Genomic DNA, 26,950 nt, shown 5'->3' on the forward strand with positions numbered 1-26,950 from the left:
TTATTCTTCCCACGTCCTGCTCCAATCCCTGCCATGTAATAGAATAGGCGGCAGAATCCGTGTACACGGCCCTAAAGACTCCTGATGTCGACGGACATTTACACTGACCTGGAAAGAAAGGTGACCTCAATTTTGAGGAAGGTTGTCCCCTCCCCTCCCCGCATAGATGTGACGCAGGTGCATTCCCTCCTGAATGGTGGGAACCTGTGCTTTTTGTGGTGCACGGAGTTACATCATGAGAACACAGCCCTAGGGACAGACAGGGGACATGCACAATTAACCTTAAAGATGCCAGACCACAGCTCCGGCATCGGAACCCCACCCTGATAAAGGGCCACAGGCAGAGGTGCGAGCGGGCACAGTCCTGGCACCAGCCGAGGTCCAATGTGTCATTTACCAGTGTCCTGGGTTACTGGACCAGCCAATACACTCTTACTGGTGCGTGGGGGGAGGGGCAGTATTACAGTTATCCCTTTGTCAGCACTCCACATGCAGGCAGGTTTTAGGCTCTATTCACATCTGCATTTTAAGATTCGGGTTTATGCCACTGATGCAGCCATAGTCCTGAAATCTGGTGCAAACAATAACTGATCCCCTAAGGCAGGGCGGTCCATTGAGATCTGTTGTAACCACATTGGATGCAACTGTTGCAGACTCTCAGCTGTGAATAAGTATTGGGGTACGTCAAGTTTTCCACTGTTGGACATATACAATGTTCCTGTTCATTGGTAGCATGCAGAGGCTGCATAGTCTCAGCAGTCCGGCCTGGGCGCTCACATAACCTGTGCACAGTCCTAGTGGTCCGGCCTGAGCACTCGCATAACCTGTGCACGGTCCTAGCAGTCCGGCCTGGGCGCTCACATAACCTGTGCACGGTCCTAGCAGTCCGGCCTGGACACTCCCATAACCTGTGCACGGTCCTAGCAGTCCGGCCTGGGCTCTCCCATAACCTGTGCATGATCCTAGCAGTCTGGCCTGGGCGCTCCCATAACCTGTGCACGATCCTAGCAGTCCGGCCTGGACACTCACATAACCTGTGCACGGTCCTAGCAGTCCGGCCTGGGCGCTCCCATAACCTGTGCAGGGTCCTAGCAGTCCGGCCTGGGCGCTCCCATAACCTGTGCACGGTCCTAGCAGTCCGGCCTGGGCGCTCCCATAACCTGTGCACGGTCCTAGCAGTCCGGCCTGGGCGCTCACATAACCTGTGCACAGTTCTAGCAGTCCGGCCTGGACACTCCCATAACCTGTGCACGGTCCTAGCAGTCCGGCCTGGGCTCTCACATAACCTGTGCACGATCCTAGCAGTCTGGCCTGGGCACTCCCATAACCTGTGCACAGTTCTAGCAGTCCAGCCTGGGCGCTCACATAACCTGTGCACAGTTCTAGCAGTCCTGCCTGGGCGCTCCCATAACCTGTGCACAGTTCTAGCAGTCCTGCCTGGGCTCTCACATAACCTGTGCATGATCCTAGCAGTCTGGCCTGGGCACTCCCATAACCTGTGCACGGTCCTAGCAGTCCGGCCTGGGCGCTCCCATAACCTGTGCAGGGTCCTAGCAGTCCAGCCTGGGCGCTCCCATAACCTGTACACGGTCCTAGCAGTCCAGCCTGGGCGCTCCCATAACCTGTACACGGTCCTGCTCCTCCGGGTTATTTGAAAGAGATTTTTGGGGCAAATTTCACCTTTCTGCTAAATCCAAACTTGTGCCCTTCTATAAATTATTGTATATGGCTCCCATTCAGACTGGTGGCGGCCATGTCCTACATGATATCTGCCACTCCTCTTATAACACTGCTGCACTATTGTCGAGTTTTGGGGTTATCAGCCCCTCACCTCTCCCCCAGGGGTCATCTGTTGGTGCTGAGGGTTCCTGCCTCATCCATTGCTCTCGGAGCGTTACTGACCTGACAGGCAGAGCTGGAATTTCCTTCTTCGTGTCTTTACACGCCTGTGACTGTTTCACATGTGAGCCTCGATACAGTGTGTGTGTGTGTACTGTACATTGATGTATCCATGAGAGGGCGAGTGTGACCCGGTCACCCCCTTCTCCTCGCCCTGACACCCGCACTGCGTGCACTGACTCATCAGCTTTCCCTTTCCTTCTGTTACTTCAGAGCTGACATTTTTTCCAGCACATAAAGCTTGCAGATAAGTATCTGTGACTGTAGGAGGCGCACGTTATATGCAAGACCCCCGAACATATGCAGACTTTAAAGGGGCTTCCTAGGACTATCAATGGATGACCTCTCCTTAGGATAGATTGGTTGGGATTGGTCACCCGGGACTGCCACATAACTGGTTGGGATGGCTTTACTGGCTACCAAGCAGTGCACCATACATATCCTAGTGGCTGTGCCTAGTATTGCAGCTCAGCCCCATTCATTTGAATGGGACTCGGTTGCTGCCATAAAGTGACACAGGGATATCCCTTTCATACAGCTGACTGTTTGTTACAATTGTATCCGGTCTAAACCCTCTGAGAAATAAACCACCCAGACTCAAAGCTGATACATATCTGCCGGGCTGATACATTGTTGCAAACAGTCGAGGCATTATATAATACACTGCATTGGTCCCATCCTACAGCACTTCAGCAATTGCAAAACTACAACTCCCAGCATGCCCAGACAGCTGCTTACACGCCAGGACTTGTAGTTTCCAAGAGCTGGAGAGCCACAGGTTAGACTGCGTGACCTGCTTGCTGGGGGTGCTGGAGCAGATTTGCATTGAAACCCTTGTTCCCCCCCCCCCCCCTTTGGATCATTGCACCCAACTAATGCCATTTACAGATCCAACCCCCAATTTCAGCAACTGCTTGTGTTGCTCGTAGGCCACTACAGGTATCAGCATGCTCGCCAGGACACAAGGAGTTAAATGGAGGGAGCAGCGTCTGAACTGTGACTATTAAACTGCAGGTCCTGTCATGTCGGGGACGGCTGCACCAAGCCCAGATGTGGTGCAGGATTGTGCGGGGTGTGTGGAGGAGACGGTCACTACCTGGAAATGTGTGTGCAGGCAAATTAAAGAGTATTTTAGGGGAGCAGAGTGCAGACATTGGGGGAGGGGGTGTCCACAGATCTGTGCTAGGGCTACACGACGATGTGTCCCATCGTACGACACGTCTCTGTGACTCTGGTGGTTCAGGACCATAGAGGTGCATTGGATTGGGTCACGTGACACTGGAAGCCCAAAGGTTATGTAGTGGATCCCTAGCAGTGCAGAGTATTTCAGGGGAACAGTGTGGAAAACTTGTGCTACGGCACAGTCTGGGAGTGACCATACATATAGAGAGAAATCCATTCCCCAGCAGCACAGAGTATTTTAAGAGGGAAATGTGGGAGGCCAGAGACTGGGAGTTGCATAGAAGGAGCAAGGTTCCCAGCAGCACAGAGTATTTCAGTAGAGGAGACTTGCACTTGATATGGGCAATGTCAAAATATTTTAGGAGTGAACCGTACGGCTCTTGTATGTGTGTGGGTGGGGGGCAGGGACCTGTGGAAGAATCCGGGACCCCAGCAGCACAGAGTATTTCAGGAGAGTACATTGACTCCTTCATTGCTGGTCCCCACCTGCTGCCATTTGTCACCTGCCCCCTCTTTTTCCACGGAAAATTAGGCCACAAAACCCTCGCCCGTGACCTCAGTCCGTGTCCTCCGGCGGTGGCGATCAGGGGGGTTATTTGGGGGGGGACTCCTCGTGCTCTCGGGGGTCATTGCTTCAGAAAGTTTGTCAGTTTCCCGGGCGGTGGTGAGTGATTATTTCGGGAAGTAGGTCAGTCCCCAGAAGAGGTGAGCATTGTGGAAGGATAATGAAGCCTTTCTTTCCTCCTCAGGAATCTTCCCGCGTCTCCCCATGGAAGGTGCCTAATTGTTTTAATCAGTCTAAATTCATTACCCCTGCGCGGACCGGCTGCCTGAGCAACGAGAGGGAAGGGGGGGGGGGAGTATGGAGGGGGTGCGAACTAGGACGCCGCCGGAATTATCCCATCCTCTATAGTCACTGAACCAAAGTTATCAGAAGAATGGGGGGGAGGGGCGGCGAGACGTCCTCAGACATGGTGAACCCCCTCCTCAAAGAGGACCCCTCACCTCTCCTGTCTGGTCACATGGTTTGTATATAAAACCTGCCTATGGACGCACCGGGTAGGAAAGTAACCAGGATCCATCCTGGAAATCCTACATTGAGATGTTCCTCTGTTGTTCTTCCTGAAAGGACTGGGTCTGAGCAGTCCTTTATGGACTCCGTTAGGACACACCCCTTTGACAAGGGAAAATTTTTCACCTAATTGTCAAATTTCCAGGACATCATGGGGAATGCAAGTAACCTCCGGCCTCTTACAGCCACGTCACCACTCGCCACCATTTTCCCGGGTTCATGACTGGACATGGGTCGGGTCTTCGGTACATGGGGTTGAATGTTTTTACATGTTGTCAGCCACTGGTAGTCAGACTGTAGTTAGAGGGGCTCCCTCAATGACACAAGCACAGCGCCCCCTTGTTGTGACCACATCCTATAGCGGCTGTTCTTGATACAGCCCTATTCATTTCAGTAGGACTGAGCCGCAGCATAGCCATGTGACCAATGGACGTGACGTCACTGGAACCCCTTTAAATTCTCTCTAGCTTTATCGGGCTGATAACAGAGAACAATTGACCTTCACAGTCAGTGAGACGCTCTTTGACCTCTGGATTCTGGTTGTATCATCCGGACGCCTTGGTCCTGGGTTCATCATAGAACCCTATGGAGAGCGCTGGGGTCGGGCCTTGTACCTCCCAAATCTGTTGTCTCTCACTAGCAGAACATGGACGGTCTCCTGCGACTGCAGCGTGTAAACATTGCAGGCCGGACCTCCAGATGGCGGGGGGATTTAGGACCCCGGATTATAGGAGTAATCCTTGGCTGCACGTTCCGGCCGATTGTCTGCTGATATAACAGACTATACAAGAAACGCTGATCCCAACTATATCTGTCAGGTGTGTTACACGCTTATATACCGCCTGCTGTATACTGTATCTCAGGATCTCTGTGCGCCCCCTATCTGTAGATGTAGCAATTTCACAAGCCTTGGGCTTCTATGTCAGAGGTCCGGCCTTAAAGGGTTTATCCAGGATTAGAAAATCCCAAAGCTGCGCCCCACCTATCCAAGGCTTGCAATGAATGGGGTTGGCCTGTAATTCCAGGCACAACCTATGGACAGAGATGGCGCCATGTTTCTCTCATACTGTACAGCTTCTTTAAAGGGGGCTCACTGGGGTTATATTTTGGCTTATCCTTTGGGTTTCTGGGTTGTGATAGGCCCCCTCCCTCACTATAACAATGATCTAATCTGCCGGCCCCCGTACACGTAGGAGGAGGTGCAGCGGCTGGTGCTGATTCCGAATATGCGACCCCTCACCTGGGGACAGAAGTGCTGCTTGCCCGACCCCTCCACATTCATAGACTGAATCTTGCAGAATACAGATGACTGCCCCTTTATCGGCGTCCGCAGACATCTGGTCAGGGTGTAATAATCTGCGAGTGCTGGATAACGGGCTTCATCTCGTTCCTGCAGAGCGTCACGTCTTGATGAGGATCAGACTGTTGCAGATATGTGGCTCCCTGCAAGGACGTCTGCAGCACATGATGTGACCAGAGAGACCTTAATCTCCTGCTTGGAGGAAACCTTGTCGATTTAACCCATTCTGTGTCTTCCTGCTGTACTGCCCTCACTATCACAGCGCCCCCCGATGCTTGGTCATGTAGTTATGCCTTTGCTTTCTCTTGCAGAATATGACAGACACTTAGCATCCAGCAAGAGCATGGCCGCGGCTTACCTGGACCCGAACCTAAACCACACGCCGAGTTCAAACGCCAAGTCTCGCCTGAGCGCCGGTATGGAGCGATCCCCGGGGACCATCGAAAGAGTCTTAAAAGTCTTCCACTACTTCGAAACAAACAGTGAACCAGCAACGTGGGCCAGCAATATCCGGCACGGGGACGCCACCGATGTTAGGGTAAGCTGATGACCCCTCAGAAAGCTGGGTGACAGCCCTGACGTATAAAAGATGGTGGTCACTCAACTTTCTCCGATGTGGATAGAACTAGCAAATGGCTGAGTGTAGTTATTAGGTCTGTCCTGTGCTGGGTGAGTATTTGGAGACGTCTCGCCCAATATTCTGCACCTCTGCCGACTCTTTAGTAGATTTTATCACTGGTAGTAACCCAAAAGTAGCGTCTGCCGCCCCCTGTTGTCCTCCTGTCAGCTGTAAACATGATTTATGTCCTTGGTGCTCTGATAGCCCCTGTAATTCACGCCTCTGCTCCCTTCGGCTTCGGCTCTTTTCTTTTTGTCTGCTGTGCTGAATTCTTTCACGTTTATTCTGTCGCCTTTCCAACGAAAACTCAAGGCTGCGCTCACCGGGCTCTGCTATATCCCGAAATAGTAACTGACTCCTCAGATGGGCAGAGATTGTCTGGAGTATCTGGCCTGAAGGTCACTGCCAGGAGAGCAATATTGGAGGAGGTATAGTACCTCAATGTAATGTACACAGTGACTGAATAGTGAGCGCAGCTCTGGAGTATAATACAGGATAAGTAATGTAATGTATATACACAGTGACTGTACCAGCAGAATAGTGAGCGCAGCTCTGGAGTATAATACAGGATAAGTAATGTAATGTATGTACACAGTGACTGCACCAGCAGAATAGTGAGCGCAGCTCTGGAGTATAATACAGGATAAGTAATGTAATGTATGTACACAGTGACTGCACCAGCAGAATAGTGAGCGCAGCTCTGGAGTATAATACAGGATAAGTAACGTAATGTGTGTACACAGTGACTGCACCAGCAGAATAGTGAGCGCAGCTCTGGAGTATAATACAGGAGAAGTAATGTAATGTATGTACACAGTGACTGCACCAGCAGAATAGTGAGCGCAGCTCTGGAGTATAATACAGGAGAAGTAATGTAATGTATGTACACAGTGACTGTACCAGCAGAATAGTGAGCGCAGCTCTGGAGTATAATACAGGATAAGTAATGTAATGTATGTACACAGTGACTGTACCAGCAGAATAGTGAGCGCAGCTCTGGAGTATAATACAGGATAAGTAATGTAATGTATGTACACAGTGACTGCACCAGCAGAATAGTGAGCGCAGCTCTGGAGTATAATACAGGATAAGTAACGTAATGTGTGTACACAGTGACTGCACCAGCAGAATAGTGAGCGCAGCTCTGGAGTATAATACAGGAGAAGTAACGTAATGTATGTACACAGTGACTGTACCAGCAGAATAGTGAGCGCAGCTCTGGAGTATAATACAGGATAAGTAATGTAATGTATGTACACAGTGACTGCACCAGCAGAATAGTGAGCGCAGCTCTGGAGTATAATACAGGAGAAGTAATGTAATGTATGTACACAGTGACTGTACCAGCAGAATAGTGAGCGCAGCTCTGGAGTATAATACAGGATAAGTAATGTAATGTATGTACACAGTGACTGCACCAGCAGAATAGTGAGCGCAGCTCTGGAGTATAATACAGGAGAAGTAATGTAATGTATGTACACAGTGACTGTACCAGCAGAATAGTGAGCGCAGCTCTGGAGTATAATACAGGATAAGTAATGTAATGTATGTACACAGTGACTGTACCAGCAGAATAGTGAGCGCAGCTCTGGAGTATAATACAGGATAAGTAATGTAATGTATGTACACAGTGACTGCACCAGCAGAATAGTGAGCGCAGCTCTGGAGTATAATACAGGATAAGTAATGTAATGTATGTACACAGTGACTGTACCAGCAGAATAGTGAGCGCAGCTCTGGAGTATAATACAGGATAAGTAATGTAATGTATGTACACAGTGACTGTACCAGAAGAATAGAGAGCGCAGCTCTGGAGTATAATACAGGATAACTAATGTAATGTATGTACACAGTGACTGTACCAGCAGAATAGTGAGCGCAGCTCTGGAGTATAATACAGGATAAGTAACGTAATGTATGTACACAGTGACTGCACCAGCAGAATAGTGAGCGCAGCTCTGGAGTATAATACAGGATAAGTAATGTAATGTATGTACACAGTGACTGTACCAGCAGAATAGTGAGCGCAGCTCTGGAGTATAATACAGGATAAGTAATGTAATGTATGTACACAGTGACTGCACCAGCAGAATAGTGAGCACAGCTCTGGAGTATAATACAGGCTGTATCTCAGGATTAGTTAAAGGTCCTTTTTTAAAAGGAAACGGTCGATCTACTTTTTGTTTACAGTCTCTGACCTATTCCCTTTAATCGTATTGGTAGATGCAGATGCGGAGACCCCCACCAGTGTAAAGTGTACTTAGTCCCCAATTCTTATTTTGGGAGGTCTGTATCTCTGGCAGTCTCATCATGTTCTGGTCTGTTTGATGATTGGAAGAAAATTCCTGAATTACATTGAATTCTGCCTTCATAAATGGCTTCCTATACAGCAGAGACTCGGGGACTGATGACGGGTCGCCATTCTTTTCATTCCTACTCCTTAGTGCGGTCAGTACGTCCATGGAGGGTCTCAGGCTGGTGTTAGAGGTGTTAGATGAGTATTTTAGAACTACCTCTGCAAAGGTTAATGCTGTGGTCATGTCTCCTATGAGAGGATAACATTGGTGATGGAGTCTGTTCTGGTTTTCCAGGGAATAATCCAGAAGATCGTGGACAGTCACAAAGTGAAATGTGTCTCTTCATATGGATTACGCCTGAGTCACCTGCGCTCCGAGGAGGTTCACTGGCTGCACCCGGACATGGGGGTGTCTCACGTCAGAGAGAAATATGAGCAGTCCCATCCGCCAGAAGAATGGAAGTAAGTGAGAGCTGTGAACCTACAAATCTCTAGCAGTCAGCCTTAAAGGGACGGTCACCGTTGCTTTTGTCTTTCCTGCTGTTGCCACCCATGACATGGCCACTGAATCATTAAAGATGTGGTCTGCGACTGCGACATTTAGCTCCACACCCATTAGTCACGTGGCCATTCTGCAGCTCAGTCTCTTTCAGATGAATGGGGTTGAACTGTAATACTAAGCACAACCATTATATGATGTATGGCGCTGTGCTGGGTAAGTAGTGAAGAGATTGCAATAGTCCATATCATAGTCCTAGTTAATCACTTAGTCACTTTACTGTAATTGTTAGCAAGCTTACAGAGCGGCAGATAGAAGGGAGTATGGCTGCTGGGGTCTGAAACCTGTCTAGGCCATGTCTGTCTGTCCTGGCGGGGGCAAGATCTCGCCTATAGAATTTGGCTTTGTTCGCACTGCCATGACGTTGATTACTTAGTATCAATAGAGTGCCGCCAGCCCCTCGTGTCATCATTTATTTGTTGTGCATTGCACAAGTCGCTGCACTGGGGAAGGAAGGAACGTGTGCGGCAGATAGTAATTACAGGGAGCACGAGACGTGCGACTACTGTCATGTCAGAATCATAACCAGGAAGGATGCGGAGCGCATAATGTTATGTTGTGGCCACTTCCGAGGTTGTGCACCTGATGGGGTAAAAAAATACAGCTATTATTATTGATTAATATTTATATAGAGCACCATGAATCCAATGGCACCGGACATTACAATTACATTACAATCCACATCACTCGTCTTTATTCCCGACTCATGTGATTTGCTTCTCTTTCCCCAGGTACGAGCTGAGAATTCGGTATTTGCCCAAAGGCTTCCTGAGCCAGTTTACAGAGGACAAGCCCACCCTGAACTTCTTCTACCAGCAGGTAAGAGACTGGATTGCTCCTGAAACGGTTAACATGGCGGACGTCTGGCCGGCGCTGTGTGACGTGAGGAGCTGTCGCCTTGGGCTCGCTGCTTACATCCCTCCCGCTCCGTCCTATAGGTACTCGCCGCTCTCCTCGCATGGCCGCCCCTCCCGGGCCTGGAGGACGATTTCCATTGACCTTTTGTGGGAAAGGCAGGAAAATAGAATTTGCTGTTTATAAAGAACATTGAGTGAGATCTCAGCCCGATGTGTCTATACAGAGCACCGTCACCCCCCCAGCCCCAAAATAAGAGGGTCTCCAGTCCTGCCGTTATCCACTACTATCCTGGATCACTGTACAGGTTATAAACGAGCTATAGGAATGGTTGGCACCCAGCTTTTCCATAGTACTGAATGGTAACTCTCCCTATTTTCACCAATGAGACGAGGATGTAGTCGGGTATAGCCGGGAGATGATCCCTTCAGCAGCAGTAATGGCCGCCATATTGCTTGACACCCAGCTTTCCCACAATGACAGAACACCGAGAAATTCATTTCAGAATGTGACAGACATAGAAGTCTCTGCTGTTCCTCAGTTATTCCTTCTGGAAATGTATGTATAGATTCACAACCTGGTGTCCTGTGACCAGGCACTGTCTAATTGGAGGTGATTGATATCCGTTTGACCTTAGGATCGGTCCTATAGGGGGCGGTATGGTGCTGTGCCGTTAGTTGTTGCGGACACTGCTATACCTGTCGCAGCGATTTGGCCGTTTCCATGTGGTTGTGTGCTGGCTCCACCTTTCGGCTTGCTGGACTACGTGGGCGCAATAGCAGGATCTAGCGGTAAGATGGCGCTATTGTGTAGATGCCAGGCATGGCCGGAGCCTAGTCTGTGCGCTGCTATTTGCTTCTACAATTTCCTATTAGACTTTGTGTTTGTTCTTTCAGTGAACGGAAACTTTTTCTGCCCCTGAACCTCCATCAATATCAGATCAAAGAGGGTCCAACACCCATCCTCCCCCACCCATCATCTCATACACATACAGTGCAGCAGGAAGCAGACAGCGCCGTTCTCTTTGTACTGGCTGAATTGAGTTACTGCAGCTTAGTTCTCATTCAAGTGGCCAGAGCTGATCTGCAGTACCACGTATGGCCAGTACATAGAGAACGGAGCTGTCTGCTTCCTGCTCCATTATCTATCGCCTAAGAACAGCTGACCGGTGGGGTCGCTGGTGTTGTCTCCCCTACTGATCTGATTAACCCCCTTTAATGTCTCTCACAGATGTTCCCGTCTTGCTGGTTTCGCTTCAGTGTATTAGCGCACGTTTCGCTCACTGAGGATTTCCTAGACCGGGTACAAACCCTCAGCTATGGGAGGTTTTAGGCCTGGATGTAGATCGGGGTCTTCTGTTGCCTCCTGTTATTATCGTGCCTGGGTCCTCCTCATGTGATGTTGCTATGTTTGTGGTATATACTTATATATATGGGCTCCATCCGGCAGAGTATATAGTATACATAGGTCAGACTGGCAGATCGCACCTCTGTTTGCCTTCACGCCTCATATCGCACCACAGACGAGATGTGCTGCGACTTACTGAGGGGATATTCTTGTATATCGCCACTTACTGAGGGTATAATCTGTGTCTATTACTTTCTGTAGACTCGCAGATTGCGCCACCCACAGGATGTGACCAGGACTGCAGGCCGCTTACCATGGCCGCTCATTTACAGGTCATTCACCAAACCCATGCGGACATGCAGACTGTTGTTTTCTGTTATCAGCTGTCGTTTCAGGTTATAGGGGCACTTCACCTAAAATCCGCCTTTGCACTGTTTTCTGTGCAGTGATATGAACTCTGTTGTTCTCTGTTATCAGCCATTTTGGGTGGGAGTGCACATGAGGATAGTCCAGCTCAGGCTAGGGGCAGACATGCTGATCGCCGGCGGTGTCCTCTGCTCAGGGGGTCACGGCGACGTCCTCGGCTCAGGGGTCACGGCTGCTTCTAGACTATATTCACACACTGCAGATTTGTTGCAGGACTGTCTGCGGGGTCCCTGTAGATTCTGATGCACCTGCTGCAGGAATATCCCCGGTCACATGAATGGAAATGATTTTTGGTTGCAGAAATTTCTGCTTCACATGATCTGTGAATACACCCTAAGGCTGCGTTTACTGTAACATCCACCAAACTTCATGTGAAAAGGACCCTGGTGCTGCAAGACCACTGCACGTTACCCGGGACCCCCACGATCAGTGTTTGGGGGAGTACTGCGGCCCTTTCACTGAATTCCAAGTACAGCTCCGTATATCTCATAGCGGCCGTGCTTGGGATTGTCATTCTGTCCCATTCACTTGAATGAGACTGAGCTGGCGTTGTGCCATGTGACCAGTGAATATGACCTTTTCGGCTTTGGCCTCTTCAAACAGCTGCTTGGTGGGGGCGCTGAGGTTCGGACCGTCACCCATCATATGTTTATGACCTGTAATCCCGCTTTAATGGACATGGACTTTATTAGAACCTTATAGAATTTATAGACTTCATTTACCGATTTGCCAACATTTTCCAGACCTCTGCTTGCTGTCAGTGAATGAGAACCCTCCTGTCTCCATTCAGAGGCATTAACCCTGTCCATAGCTGAGGGTTTGTTACAGTTGTATCCAGTCCAGACATTGCTCTGTGCTGAACACCTCAGCAGCTGCACAAATCTCTCTGCTAGTTTGTTACAATGTATCAGTCCAGGCCGTTTAGCTCACAGAGCTTTGTCTAGACTGGATACAACTGTAACAAACCCTCAGCTAAGAGCAGGACTAGCCATGTTACAGGGTTGCCTGCTCCAAATGGAAACAGGCGTCTTCTCCCTTAAGTGGTCGCCGCCACCGCTCATGTTTCCACGTGAATTGCTCCTCTGGTGTTTCTTCGTCCTCCCCTCCCCCACGTCTCTCCACCTGACGTTATACATCATATATTACCTGCTCCATGACTAATATTAATGGCTTCACGATCGACAACGTTTTACTTTTCTCAAGGTTCTCTGGGGTGTGCACGTCACGTAAACACTGCGCCATTGTCCGCCGCCGCCACTGGATCAGGGTATTTACCAAACAGGAGGAGGAGGACGGACATTTTACAGCAATTCATTGAATAACCTTTATTATCTGGTAGAATGTTATAGTATCTTATTATTCTTAGTGTCATCTGTTCCTAGGAAAGCTGGGTGGCGTGCAGTTCTGTGGCCATAGGAGTTACACACGACCTTCTTGGATTCCCTAGTAAGAAAGGGATGGAAATTTATAAACCGGAAGATTCTTCACTTCATGGGTCTGGGAAAGTTGGGTGGCACTCCTAATAGGTTTCATCATCAGTCCAGTATTCTCTGTTCTGGGAAAGTTGTGTAGTTCTGTGACTGGAGATGCGTAGTTTGAGGCCCGTGCCGGTCGCTGCTCGCAGTCCTCCATAGTGACAGGTTCATGACCGCTCGCTGTTATCGGGATTCCTGAAAGCCGGGGAAGTGACTCATGGGAATAAGGTGTGAGAACCAAGGACGAGCTGATAACAGGGAGGAAATTCACACTTTTCCCAAAAACAAGCTCGCTACACAGAGGCTGCCCCCTATCCCCTGGACGTATGCCAGTCATGAGGATCGTATTGGGGGAGAGGGGGCAGTAACAGGGTTGCCACTCAGCTTTCCAAGACCCCGGAATCTGTCCGGTATAGGAGCTTGATGGTCATGGTTGGGGTTGTGATGGTGGTCACCCAGCTTTCCCTGTAGCAGGATGCATCAAGTCTTTCCCCTTAAGCACACAGCTCAAGACAGAAATGGCCGGCTCCATAGACAAGTATCCGGACCCCTGTAATTACCAGGCCCTGCTCCACAACATACATTGTCTGCTTCAAAGGGGCAGAGTCCTGTAATTACCCTGCGAGGAGGGGGGCAGGCGGCTAAAAATGGGTCACTGCAAAGATCCAACGACAAGGTGCAGCAGCCTGTGACCTTGTGCGGAGAGCGGAGGATGGGAGGAGGGTGGCAGATGGTAGACGACCCCCCTATCCTGCAGCTGTCAGACCTGCCCACAGCTGGGGCCTGGCAACGTTCAGGCGGGCTCTCCTGTAATGTGCGGGCACTGATGCCGGGGTGTCTGCTGTTACCACATTCAGCAGTTTCTCCTTCTGCCCTGTTGTACTGGGGAACTGAGCCAAGTCATCTTTACAATGAATTGTGGGATACAGCCTGCGCGCCGCAGCAATTTGCAAGATGCTATACCCTAACAGCAGACTTTCCCTTTAAGAAGGAGCAGCCCGGGGTTTTCTGTGTGAATATTTTTGTCTCAATTCCAGGTGGAGTTACCATAAATGTCAGTTGCAGTAAAGCAATCTGTGTGTCCTGTAAGCAGCGGCGCGGCGCTCCCTCCAGGCAGAACGCGGCGGTGTAGTGGTCACGCTCTGCTACGTCCTCATACAGGAAGCCATCGCCCAATTATCACCCTCCTGGGGCCTGGCATTTAACCTGGCACAGTCCTAGCAAGTCTGCCCAGATACCCAGCCCCAATTGCATCCCCTCCCCTTTTTATTTACCAGACAAGGTAATGTTTGAGTGACTGTAGTAAATCTTTGTATTATCGGTGCATATCGTGAGTGACTGTAGTGAATCTTTGTGTTATCAGTGTGTATTGTGAGTGACTGTAGTAAATCTTTGTGTTGTGCATATCGTGAGTGACTGTAGTAAATCTTTGTGTTATCGGTGCGTATCGTGAGTGACTGTAGTAAATCTTTGTGTTATCGGTGCGTATCGTGAGTGACTGTAGTAAATCTTTGTGTTATCAGTGTGTATTGTGAGTGACTGTAGTAAATCTTTGTGTTATCGGTGCGTATCGTGAGTGACTGTAGTAAATCTTTGTGTTATCGGTGCGTATCGTGAGTGACTGTAGTAAATCTTTGCGGTTCCGGCCTCCCTCTATACTGGAATATCATTGCTGGCAAGTATTAATAAGCACCACAGGCTGGGAGGGAAAAAAAAAGATGGCTTCCCCTGCCCTATCCTGGATACCGGATGTGAAGGTTGTGAGTGCCTACCTTAAAGGGGTTGTTAAAACGACCTTACTTGAACTGCGGGCTTATCCCCTGGGTCACATGATCAGGACCAGCCCCTGACCCCTGGGTCACTGTGCCCCTCCCCTGATCTTACCGGTAATTCAAGCCAACCCCCATAGCACAGGTAAAGTACCTGTGGGATAAGTGGAGGGGGCAGAGAGACCCATAAATCGGGGGCTGGTTCTGATCACATGACCCCCAGGTCCATCATCAAGAATCCCAGATCAAGTAAGGCAATTTTAACTCCGAGGACAATTCCTTTAATCAGTCACCCAAGCTTTTAAAGGGGCAGTCCCATACCATGCAGTGAAGCTATTCGCTAGCATATGCCCTTATACTGTGATCGGACGGGGTCCCATCTCTGGCACCCACAACTTATTTCCTTAATTGTCAAGGGAACTGCAAAATGACTCGGCTCAAATATCCTCAATGGGCCTGATCTCCGCTCTCGATCAAAAGTCGCCTCAACGGCGCCATCCTATGATATGACGGGTTGTAGTGAGTGTTATGTCATAGGAAAGAGGAGTAACTTTAAAAAGTCCTTGATAGAAGGGTCATTGGGTGCAAAGTCATCTGTAAGGAAGAAGGAAGCCTGGCAGGAAGTGTTCATTTTCCCTGCAGCGCCACCACAGTGGAAAAGAAGTATTACACATCTGTCCATTCAGATCCATGGGATGCCTCCATTGTGCCATATGGAGGAGATGATGGCAGCATATGGCAGCTAAGGGTGGCAGCTGGGAGGCTAAGGTTTGGGGTCAGGACTGATGTGCCCTCCCCCACTCCTTCCCACAGCCCCATATTATGCTGATAAGACAACAGATGTAAGTGCCCAGTCTGAGGGGGAGGGGGCGCCTTGACCCTGCACTATAGACCCCTGCACTGGATTAATTTCCTGAATGATTGTACAACATATTGACTGATGATGGAGGGGCGGTCTGCGAGGCGTCAGAGAGGAGGGGGTCTCATGACGATACTTATTGTATGAGGGTTTGTTACAGTTGTATCCCCTGTCAGCTCATCCTACTCCTGATCTGTTACAATGTATCAGCCTGCAGTCCAGACTGGGATTGATCTGGATTGATTCCAACCAGGTCACACAATTTCCATCCAATTTTAGAAACCGGCTAGTACTAGGAGTGCCCGGGATGATACGTTCACAGTGACCATTAGGTGGCGCTGAGATGACATTGGCAGGGATGTTTATTGGTCGCTGTATAGAATGAGTGCAGGATCAGATTTAGGAGGTCCAAGTCTCCCTCTGCTCCCCTGGTTGTCTATACAATGGTGACTCTTACACATCTATATATCTGGCTGCGTCATTGACTTCCATCTCTTGCTGGTCTTCCATGTTTCCACCGTTTGCTATCCGTGTGCTCAGCGTGTCTGACTACAGAGTGATCATTTGGCTCACGGCTATTCCTCCCACATCCCAGGTACACTTGCACACAGAGTCAGCCGAGCATGCATGTGTTGTCGGTGAATACACTTGGATGGTGATATCAATGGGGGGTTCTGCTCCATTTTGATCTCTGTTGCAGGATTGAATTAAAGCAAGGCCTCAGGACCCCCCCCCCCCCCCTCATCAGAGCCTCGGGTTGCACGCTTTTCAGCAATGGCCATGTCCAAAACTACAACTCCCAGCATACCCTATGAATACTGTGGCAGGGGCCTTCAGCTATAAAGGCCTACTGGGAGATATATTTCGGCTCAGAGACCACTGGACTAGATGATATGAGAGTAACCCCCCAAAATGGGTATTCCTGAGACCCTTCCTCTTCTAACCTATTGTTCCTACTGTCTTGCAGGTGAAAAATGACTACATGTCGGAGATAGCGGACCAAGTGGACCAGGAAATTGCCTTGAAGCTCGGCTGTCTTGAAATCCGGTAATATCCTGAATATACTTATTACATATATTCTAAGCTGGGAGGATCCGGGCTCTGTGAGCGGCGAGATAAATCGCTCTTCTCCGCTGGTATTTACTTGAGTAATGATATTTCCTCCATGGTGCGCAGCTCTCCCCCCCGACCTCCTTATCTGCCCCCCATTACCACCGCTGTGAAAATGAGTCAGATCTTGGCTATTTTATTATTCTGTTGGTCCTTTTATAGGGCACTCGACTGTGAGCTTGAAAAATCTGGACGTGTACAATTGGAGTAGACTTTATGACTTTAAGGTGCCTTATAAGCAGATTGTTATGGCTCATTAGTCCTAGCGAGGAGAGAGAACTGCAGATCTAGTCGCCTAATTGTTATTAATTGACTGTCCATGATTAAGTGTCTTGAGGTGCATAAAATTCTACAGAACTGCAGCTTAATCTTCTGAAACCATAATGAGGGCAGATCATGGAATATTATACTAATTGAGCTCAGGTTACACCATATCCTGTACTCTAGTCACACCCAGAGCTGCAGACTGTTGTAATGAATTGTAGTGATGCATTATCTGCAGGGTAGTAGTAATGTACTATAATACTGTCCTTATGTACAAGAATATAACTACTATAATACTACTCCTATGTACAAGAATATAACTACTATAATACTGCTCCTATGTACAAGAATATAACGACTATAATACTGCCTCCTATGTACAAGAATATAACTACTATAATACTACTCCTATGTACAAGAATATAACTACTATAATACTACCTCCTATGTACAAGAATATAACTACTATAATACCACCTCCTATGTACAAGAATATAACTACTATAATACTACTCCTATGTACAAGAATATAACTACTATAATACTGCTCCTATGTACAAGAATATAACTACTATAATACTACTCCTATGTACAAGAATATAACTACTATAATACTACCTCCTATGTACAAGAATATAACTACTATAATACTACTCCTATGTACAAGAATATAACTACTATAATACTGCTCCTATGTACAAGAATATAACTACTATAATACTGCTCCTATGTACAAGAATATAACTACTATAATACTACTCCTATGTACAAGAATATAACTACTATAATACTGCTCCTATGTACAAGAATATAACTACTATAATACCACCTCCTATGTACAAGAATATAACTACTATAATACTGCTCCTATGTACAAGAATATAACTACTATAATACTACTCCTATGTACAAGAATATAACTACTATAATACTACCTCCTATGTACAAGAATATAACTACTATAATACTACTCCTATGTACAAGAATATAACTACTATAATACTACCTCCTATGTACAAGAATATAACTGCTATAATACCACCTCCTATGTACAAGAATATAACTACTATAATACTGCTCCTATGTACAAGAATATAACTACTATAATACTACCTCCTATGTACAAGAATATAACTCCTATAATACTGCTCCTATGTACAAGAATATAACTACTATAATACTACTCCTATGTACAAGAATATAACTACTATAATACCACCTCCTATGTACAAGAATATAACTACTATAATACTACTCCTATGTACAAGAATATAACTACTATAATACTGCTCCTATGTACAAGAATATAACTACTATAATACTGCTCCTATGTACAAGAATATAACTACTATAATACTACTCCTATGTACAAGAATATAACTACTATAATACTACCTCCTATGTACAAGAATATAACTACTATAATACTACTCCTATGTACAAGAATATAACTACTATAATACTACCTCCTATGTACAAGAATATAACTGCTATAATACCACCTCCTATGTACAAGAATATAACTACTATAATACTGCTCCTATGTACAAGAATAACTACTATAATACTACCTCCTATGTACAAGAATATAACTACTATAATACTACCTCCTATGTACAAGAATATAACTCCTATAATACTGCTCCTATGTACAAGAATATAACTACTATAATACTACTCCTATGTACAAGAATATAACTACTATAATACTACCTCCTATGTACAAGAATATAACTACTATAATACTGCCTCCTATGTACAAGAATATAACTACTATAATACTACTCCTATGTACAAGAATATAACTACTATAATACTGCTCCTATGTACAAGAATATAACTACTATAATACTACTCCTATGTACAAGAATATAACTACTATAATACTACCTCCTATGTACAAGAATATAACTACTATAATACTACTCCTATGTACAAGAATATAACTACTATAATACTACCTCCTATGTACAAGAATATAACTACTATAATACTACTCCTATGTACAAGAATATAACTACTATAATACTACCTCCTATGTACAAGAATATAACTACTATAATACTACTCCTATGTACAAGAATATAACTGGAGAAAACCAACAGCTACACCTACCTGGGGCTGGAGCTCAGCCAATCAGGAAGCTTCAAAGCAGCAATAGAAACCCTGAAAGCAAAAGCCTGCAGAACCTTCTACGCCATCAGAAGACAACTGTACCACCTCAAACCACCGGTGAGGGTCTGGATGAAGATATTTGACGCTGTCATCTCCCCGATCCTTCTCTATGGCAGTGAGGTTTGGGGCCCAGCCACCTACCCAGACCAGTCAAGGTGGGATTCCAGCCCAACAGAGAACTTCCACCTGGAGTTCTGCAAATACCTGCTACATGTCCATCGCAACACCACCAACATAGCCTGCAGGGCAGAGCTAGGCAGACTCCCCCTATGGCTCACCGTACAGAAGAGGGCGCTAGCTTTCCAGGCACACATCCAGGGGAGCAAGCCTGACTCCTACCACCACCAAGCATGGCTAAGCCACCTGAGCAAACCAGACATTCAACAACCAAACAGCAGCCAACCACCAAACCAAAAACTCCAACAGATGATAACCAAGGCCGAAATAAAGGCGACCACAGAGGCAAACAGAGAGCGGTACATTGAAGAATGGAGAAACTAAATAAATAACTCCAAGAAACTCACCGTGTACCAATCCCTACAAAGGGACTACACCATGGCCACCTACCTGGAGAGAATACGCCACCCCAAGCACAGACAGACCCTGAGCCGGTACAGACTGAGCGCCCACAACCTAGAGATAGAGACGGGGCGATACAGACAGACGTACAAGCCACGGGAGAAGAGACTGTGCCAGCACTGTGACCAGGGGGTCCTAGAAGACGAGACCCACTTCCTGCTACACTGCACCAAATACTCAGCTGTGAGGGCCGTCTACTACCAAAGACTCTCTGCCCACATCCCAGACTTCATATCTGCAGACGAGAAGAGGAAACTCTACATCCTACTGGGAGAAGAAGAGGCCACTGTGGAGATCGCTGCCCAATACGTGTCCAGCTGTCACCAAACCAGAGGAAGATGAGACTCCATGGACTGTTATATTTATCCCAATACACCCGCCCCACCCACCCCCACCCCCACCTCCCCATATAGCAGTCACCAACGAAGAGGAAGATGAGACTCCATGGACTGTTATAACCGAAACCCCCCCCCCCCATACCCACCACCCACCACCCACCCACCACCCACCCAACCCAACTCCCCCACCCACCCACCCACTTTACTAGCTTTGGCAATGCCAAATACCTATTCGGACGTGCCAATAAAGCATTTTTTGATTTGATTTGATTTGAACTGCTATAATACTACTCCTATGTACAAGAATATAACTACTATAATACTACCTCCTATGTACAAGAATATAACTACTATAATACTGCCTCCTATGTACAAGAATATAACTACTATAATACTACTCCTATGTACAAGAATATAACTACTATAATACTACTCCTATGTACAAGAATATAACTACTATAATACTGCCTCCTATGTACAAGAATATAACTACTATAATACTACTCCTATGTACAAGAATATAACTACTATAATACTACCTCCTATGTACAAGAATATAACTACTATAATACTACTCCTATGTACAAGAATATAACTACTATAATACTACTCCTATGTACAAGAATATAACTACTATAATACTACCTCCTATGTACAAGAATATAACTACTATAATACTGCCTCCTATGTACAAGAATATAACTACTATAATACTACTCCTATGTACAAGAATATAACTACTATAATACTGCCTCCTATGTACAAGAATATAACTACTATAATACTACTCCTATGTACAAGAATATAACTACTATAATACTACCTCCTATGTACAAGAATATAACTACTATAATACTACTCCTATGTACAAGAATATAACTACTATAATACTACTCCTATGTACAAGAATATAACTACTATAATACTGCTCCTATGTACAAGAATATAACTACTATAATACTACTCCTATGTACAAGAATATAACTACTATAATACTGCCTCCTATGTACAAGAATATAACTACTATAATACTACTCCTATGTACAAGAATATAACTACTATAATACTACTATGTACAAGAATATAACTACTATAATACTGCTCCTATGTACAAGAATATAACTACTATAATACTGCTCCTATGTACAAGAATATAACTACTATAATACTACTCCTATGTACAAGAATATAACTACTATAATACTACTCCTATGTACAAGAATATAACTACTATAATACTACTCCTATGTACAAGAATATAACTACTATAATACTACTCCTATGTACAATTATATAACTCCTATAATACTGCTCCTATGTACAAGAATATAACTACTATAATACTACTCCTATGTACAAGAATATAACTCCTATAATACTACTCCTATGTACAAGAATATAACTACTATAATACTACTCCTATGTACAATTATATAACTCCTATAATACTGCTCCTATGTACAAGAATATAACTACTATAATACTACTCCTATGTACAAGAATATAACTACTATAATACTGCTCCTATGTACAAGAATATAACTACTATAATACTACTCCTATGTACAAGAATATAACTACTATAATACTGCTCCTATGTACAAGAATATAACTACTATAATACTATCTCCTATGTACAAGAATATAACTACTATATTACTACTCCTATGTACAAGAATATAACTACTATAATACTACTCCTATGTACAAGAATATAACTACTATAATACTGCTCCTATGTACACACCCCAAGTGTGAGAAGGAGCGCTATCGCAGGTCCTTCCTTCCAACCACGACCAGGCTGTATAATCTACATCAGACCAAACGAAGATCACTCCGCACAGAGAACTAATGATTATTAGGATGACCATGAAGTCTTCCTCTTTCTCTTCTGTTTTTCCTTAGCTGCCATGGACTCCTAGTATATCTTCTCTTCTCAGCTTATCTGTGTCTACGTCTGTAATATATTACTCTGTATTATCCTGTATCTGTATTACTATGCTGCTGTAACACGCTGAAATTTCCCCAATGTGGGACTATTAAAGGATTATCTTATCTTATCTTATCTTACAAGAATATAACTACTATAATACTACCTCCTATGTACAAGAATATAACTACTATAATACTGCTCCTATGTACAAGAATATAACTACTATAATACTACTCCTATGTACAAGAATATAACTACTATAATACTGCTCCTATGTACAATAATATAACTACTATAATACTACTCCTATATACAAGAATATAACTACTATAATACTACCTCTATGTACAAGAATATAACTACTATAATACTACTCCTATGTACAATAATATAACTACTATAATACTGCTCCTATATACAAGAATATAACTACTATAATACTACCCCCTATGTACAAGAATATAACTACTATAATACTACACCTATATACAAGAATATAACTACTATAATACTACACCTATATACAAGAATATAACTACTATAATACTACTCCTATGTACAAGAATATAACTACTATAATACTACTCCTATGTACAAGAATATAACTACTATAATACTACACCTATATACAAGAATATAACTACTATAATACTACTCCTATGTACAAGAATATAACTACTATAATACTACTCCTATGTACAAGAATATAACTACTATAATACTACCTCCTATGTACAAGAATATAACTACTATAATACTGCTCCTATGTACAATAATATAACTACTATAATACTACACCTATATACAAGAATATAACTACTATAATACTACTCCTAAGTACAAGAATATAACTACTATAATACTACTCCTATGTACAAGAATATAACTACTATAATACTACTCCTATGTACAAGAATATAACTACTATAATACTACTCCTATGTACAAGAATATAACTACTATAATACTACTCCTATGTACAAGAATATAACTACTATAATACTACCTCCTATGTACAAGAATATAACTACTATAATACTACTCCTATGTACAAGAATATAACTACTATAATACTACACCTATATACAAGAATATAACTACTATAATACTACTCCTATGTACAAGAATATAACTACTATAATACTACTCCTATGTACAAGAATATAACTACTATAATACTACTCCTATGTACAAGAATATAACTACTATAATACTACTCCTATGTACAAGAATATAACTACTATAATACTACCCCCTATATACAAGAATATAACTACTATAATACTACCCCTATGTACAAGAATATAACTACTATAATACTACTCCTATGTACAAGAATATAACTAGTAAAATACTGCCCCATGTGGTGATTTCTATGATGTTGTAGTGCATTTCCCTGCAGTGTATTCTGATGTCTATTTTCTGATTCCAGGCGGTCATACGGGGAGATGAGAGGTAACGCCCTGGAGAAGAAGTCGAACTATGAAGTGTTAGAGTAAGTATCTCGGCCACTAGGGGTCACTCTTCTATTTGATCTTTCCTGTAGTTGCTTTTCCTAAGTGTCAGTAATCTCTCCTAGGAAGAATATGCAAATCTGTCTCCCAAGGTGTAAACAGGGAGACAGTGCCTCTGTTATGCTGCACTCTATAGCAAGCACCCTGAACAAATGCTCGCTATAGAGGGCAGCATAACAGAGGCACTGTCTCCCTGTTTACACCTTGGGAGACAGATTTGCATATTCTTCCCATGTTCCTTTGCAGTGGAGCAACTATGGCTGTATAAGTCTCCACACACCTGAGAAGGTGGTTTCTCCCTAAGGATAGACTTTATCCCCATAATCTAATCTCTCCTAGTGTTGTAGACTGGATACAGTATATGGTGGACCTCTGTGTATAAGCGGCAATTTACAGATGTCTCAAAAAAATTTGTGTTAGTCTAGTAGGAACAATGAAAGAAGAATCAGAATCCTCCCTAGTGATGAGCATGTGGTGTTCTCCCCCAGCATTACCTGCAGCTGTTTGTTTTGTCAGCGAGCCTGCCGTATACTCTCTGTATGTGTGTGTGTGTGTGTGTGTGTGTGTGTATATATATATATATATATATATATATATATATATATATATATATATATATACATACATGTATAGATTGTTCACATTGTGTTTGTAGCTCTTTCTATCGTTCTCCTTCCTTTCCTGGGGTTTGTATATATTCTCTTATCTCCGTGCAGATTTGAGGATTTACCTCTCTCATTCTTACATCGTGAGCTTTGACCCCAAGTCCTCGCCGCTTTGCGCCTATTACAGTATATTCCTGATCACCACATTTATTCCCTAAATGTTGCTCCCGTCCCCCTCCCCTCGCTGCCGTGACATTTACATCACTCTAATTGGCCATTATTCTGTCAGACGTGTCTGTTCTGCGGCAGTGACAGCGCCAATCCCTATACAGCGACCCAGAAATGTTTGATCATTAGGAATGTCGTGTACGGCGCTCCTCGGGGTCGGATCCTGTATTTCCTGGCGTAGACCATTAACCCTTATCTGCTGGAAATGATTCCATTGTGCAGTAGCACGCGACACCTCACCTCTGAACATGCGCCGTCAGACTCCCGACTGATGCTTGTCAATAAGACAATTCCTTTAGGGTTCCCAATAATGGAGACTTCTGCTCAGTATATGGGAGTCTTTCCTTATGTAGTTTGTTTCAGTTTCTCTCTTTTATGATCCGTCTCCTTTCACTGCATGGATTCATTCTTTCGATATTGTTGGGATTCCAAAGTGATACATTGTAACAAAACGTATCCGATCCTATTTGGGTGGTTTCTTCAATTATAGACATTCCTTGGTGATCTAAACAGATCCACGTTAGCGTCAGCCATCAGTCTAAGGACCAGATCAATGGACATTCATACAACTAAACTCACAGTTCTATATGTAGCCAGACGGACCCCATTGTCTATAGTCTGCTCCAATGGATGTCTGAGGGCAATGGACAGAAACAAAGTTTTGTGTGCAGGACTTCTTCATCCTCCATTGTGACAGACATGCAATGTGGACATAGACTACAGGCCGCAGGTAAAGTCCTCATGCATGCAACAGTGTACGCAGGCCAAGGGGGTGCAGAAGTTTTAACAGAAGGCGCCCAGATTGTGCCCAAGTGTCCTCCATACTCCATTGGTTTCTATGGGGGTTCCGCTTTGTTCCATTTTCATGGAGCTGCATAGAAGATGCTTCATATTACACAGAATAGAATGGAGCCTCCGAACCCCCTCAGACTGCGCCCGGTCATGTGCGTGGGGCCTAAGGCTGGCACACCAGGGGGTTTAGCTTCCATTGGATGAAAGCATGTAAAGATGATGTAAGGATTGATCCTTAGGATAGGTCATCAATATCTGATCCGAGGTGGTCCGACAGCTGAGACCCCCTGGTTGAAGAGACTGCAACATTCAATGAATTCTGCGGCCTCTTCCTTGTATATCAAGCACAGCGCCGTACATATCATAGTGGCTGTATTTGGTATTGCAGCTCTGACCTATTTTCTTGAATAGAATTGAACTGCTACAGTATCGTGTGACCAAGTACCTTCATGTTCAGGATTGAGCGCCCCAGAGATCAGTTGATAGTTGAGGCCTTGTGTGTCAGACCCCACGACTACGTACAATGACCTATCCTAATGATAGGCCTCAATATAGAAGTAGCTGTCACAACATTTGACCAGCTGATACCTGGTGGTCTAGCTTCTTGTACCCACAGCGATCATTGGTCATGACTAGAGATGAGCAAACACTATTTGAAACTCCCGAAGCAGCCAGCACAAAGACTTTGCGGGCGGCCGGCCGCTTAACCCCCTGCGTGCCGGCTGTGTCCATTCATTCCTATGGGTGCGTGCTATTTGAAACGGGAGTTTCGAATAGTGTTCGCTCATCTCTAGTCATGACCGGAGGACGTGGCGTCTGACTATAGTTCTCTACAGTGTGGGGCTGTACCATTACCACCCCTGTGTATATATAGAGGCAGCTCCTATATCCTGTGAATAATATTGGAGGTTCCTGAGCACATGACCCCCCCCTCTATTTTCCATAATGGGGCGTGTGGGCAGCGTTTTACTTTGGAAAGACAACCCGATTAGACTTCATTTACTTAAAGCAGGAAACCTGATACAGATAGTGCCGTAACCACTCAGACACGCGTCCATATACACTGCCACAATGGGAGAGCGTTGCATTAGTATATTACATGGAGGCGGCAGACATGATGACTGATCTATGGGAGGACACAGAATTTATAAGCTATGACAGGAGGATTGTGCCGCTCGCCGCCTCTGGGTTCTTGTGACACCCGCTATCAATCTTGGTGCTAATGCCGTTTACCCGGCCCGCTCTGAGCTGTATGCTTATTATTGTCTTTCAGGAAAGATGTCGGTCTGAAGAGGTTCTTCCCTAAGAGTTTGCTCGATTCTGTGAAGGTAAAGTTCGTACAATTTTCTCACATCATTTGAGTCCAAAATGGCATATCTGGTCCATGCATCAGCCAGAGACCCGGCCTCCCTGCATAGTGGTCTGTGATGCCAGGGCTCCTGAGCCATGATATATACAGGACAGTGGAGCGGTCTGATAATATTATATATCACTCAGGCAATGACACATTCAGTTTAGGAAATGGTCTGGATTTACCATATGATTGAGCATGGGGGCCGAGTCTCCAGACTGAGTTTGGGCCGGAGTCACTGGCCAAGGCACAGCCCAGGTTCCTCTCTGTATCCAGTGTATCTGTGACTTAGCCTTGGCTTACAATGGTGATCTATCCTGAGCAGCGGATCCCGGTCACAGGTCACTCGAGACTGTTTCCATAAATTAGAGCTCATAAAGGGAAGGTTTTCTCTGGTGTCGTT

General features: G+C 45.2%; 1 protein-coding gene across 30 annotated transcripts in view; it reads left to right on the forward strand.

Moving 5' to 3' along the window:
• Positions 1-26,950, forward strand: part of PTK2 (protein tyrosine kinase 2) — a 161,894-nt gene that overhangs the window by 67,767 nt on the left and 67,177 nt on the right. For all 30 annotated transcript variants that reach the window (XM_075270076.1, XM_075270078.1, XM_075270077.1 and 27 more), the window contains 6 exons: positions 5,765-5,991; positions 8,664-8,830; positions 9,659-9,746; positions 16,626-16,705; positions 23,490-23,552; positions 26,470-26,524. In XM_075270076.1, coding sequence (XP_075126177.1) covers positions 5,797-5,991; positions 8,664-8,830; positions 9,659-9,746; positions 16,626-16,705; positions 23,490-23,552; positions 26,470-26,524 — 648 coding nt within the window. In that variant the 5' untranslated portion in view covers positions 5,765-5,796. The remainder of the gene's footprint in view (positions 1-5,764; positions 5,992-8,663; positions 8,831-9,658; positions 9,747-16,625; positions 16,706-23,489; positions 23,553-26,469; positions 26,525-26,950) is intronic.

This window comes from Leptodactylus fuscus, chromosome 4 (genome assembly GCF_031893055.1).
Source record: "Leptodactylus fuscus isolate aLepFus1 chromosome 4, aLepFus1.hap2, whole genome shotgun sequence".
Classification (NCBI taxonomy): domain Eukaryota; kingdom Metazoa; phylum Chordata; class Amphibia; order Anura; family Leptodactylidae; genus Leptodactylus; species Leptodactylus fuscus.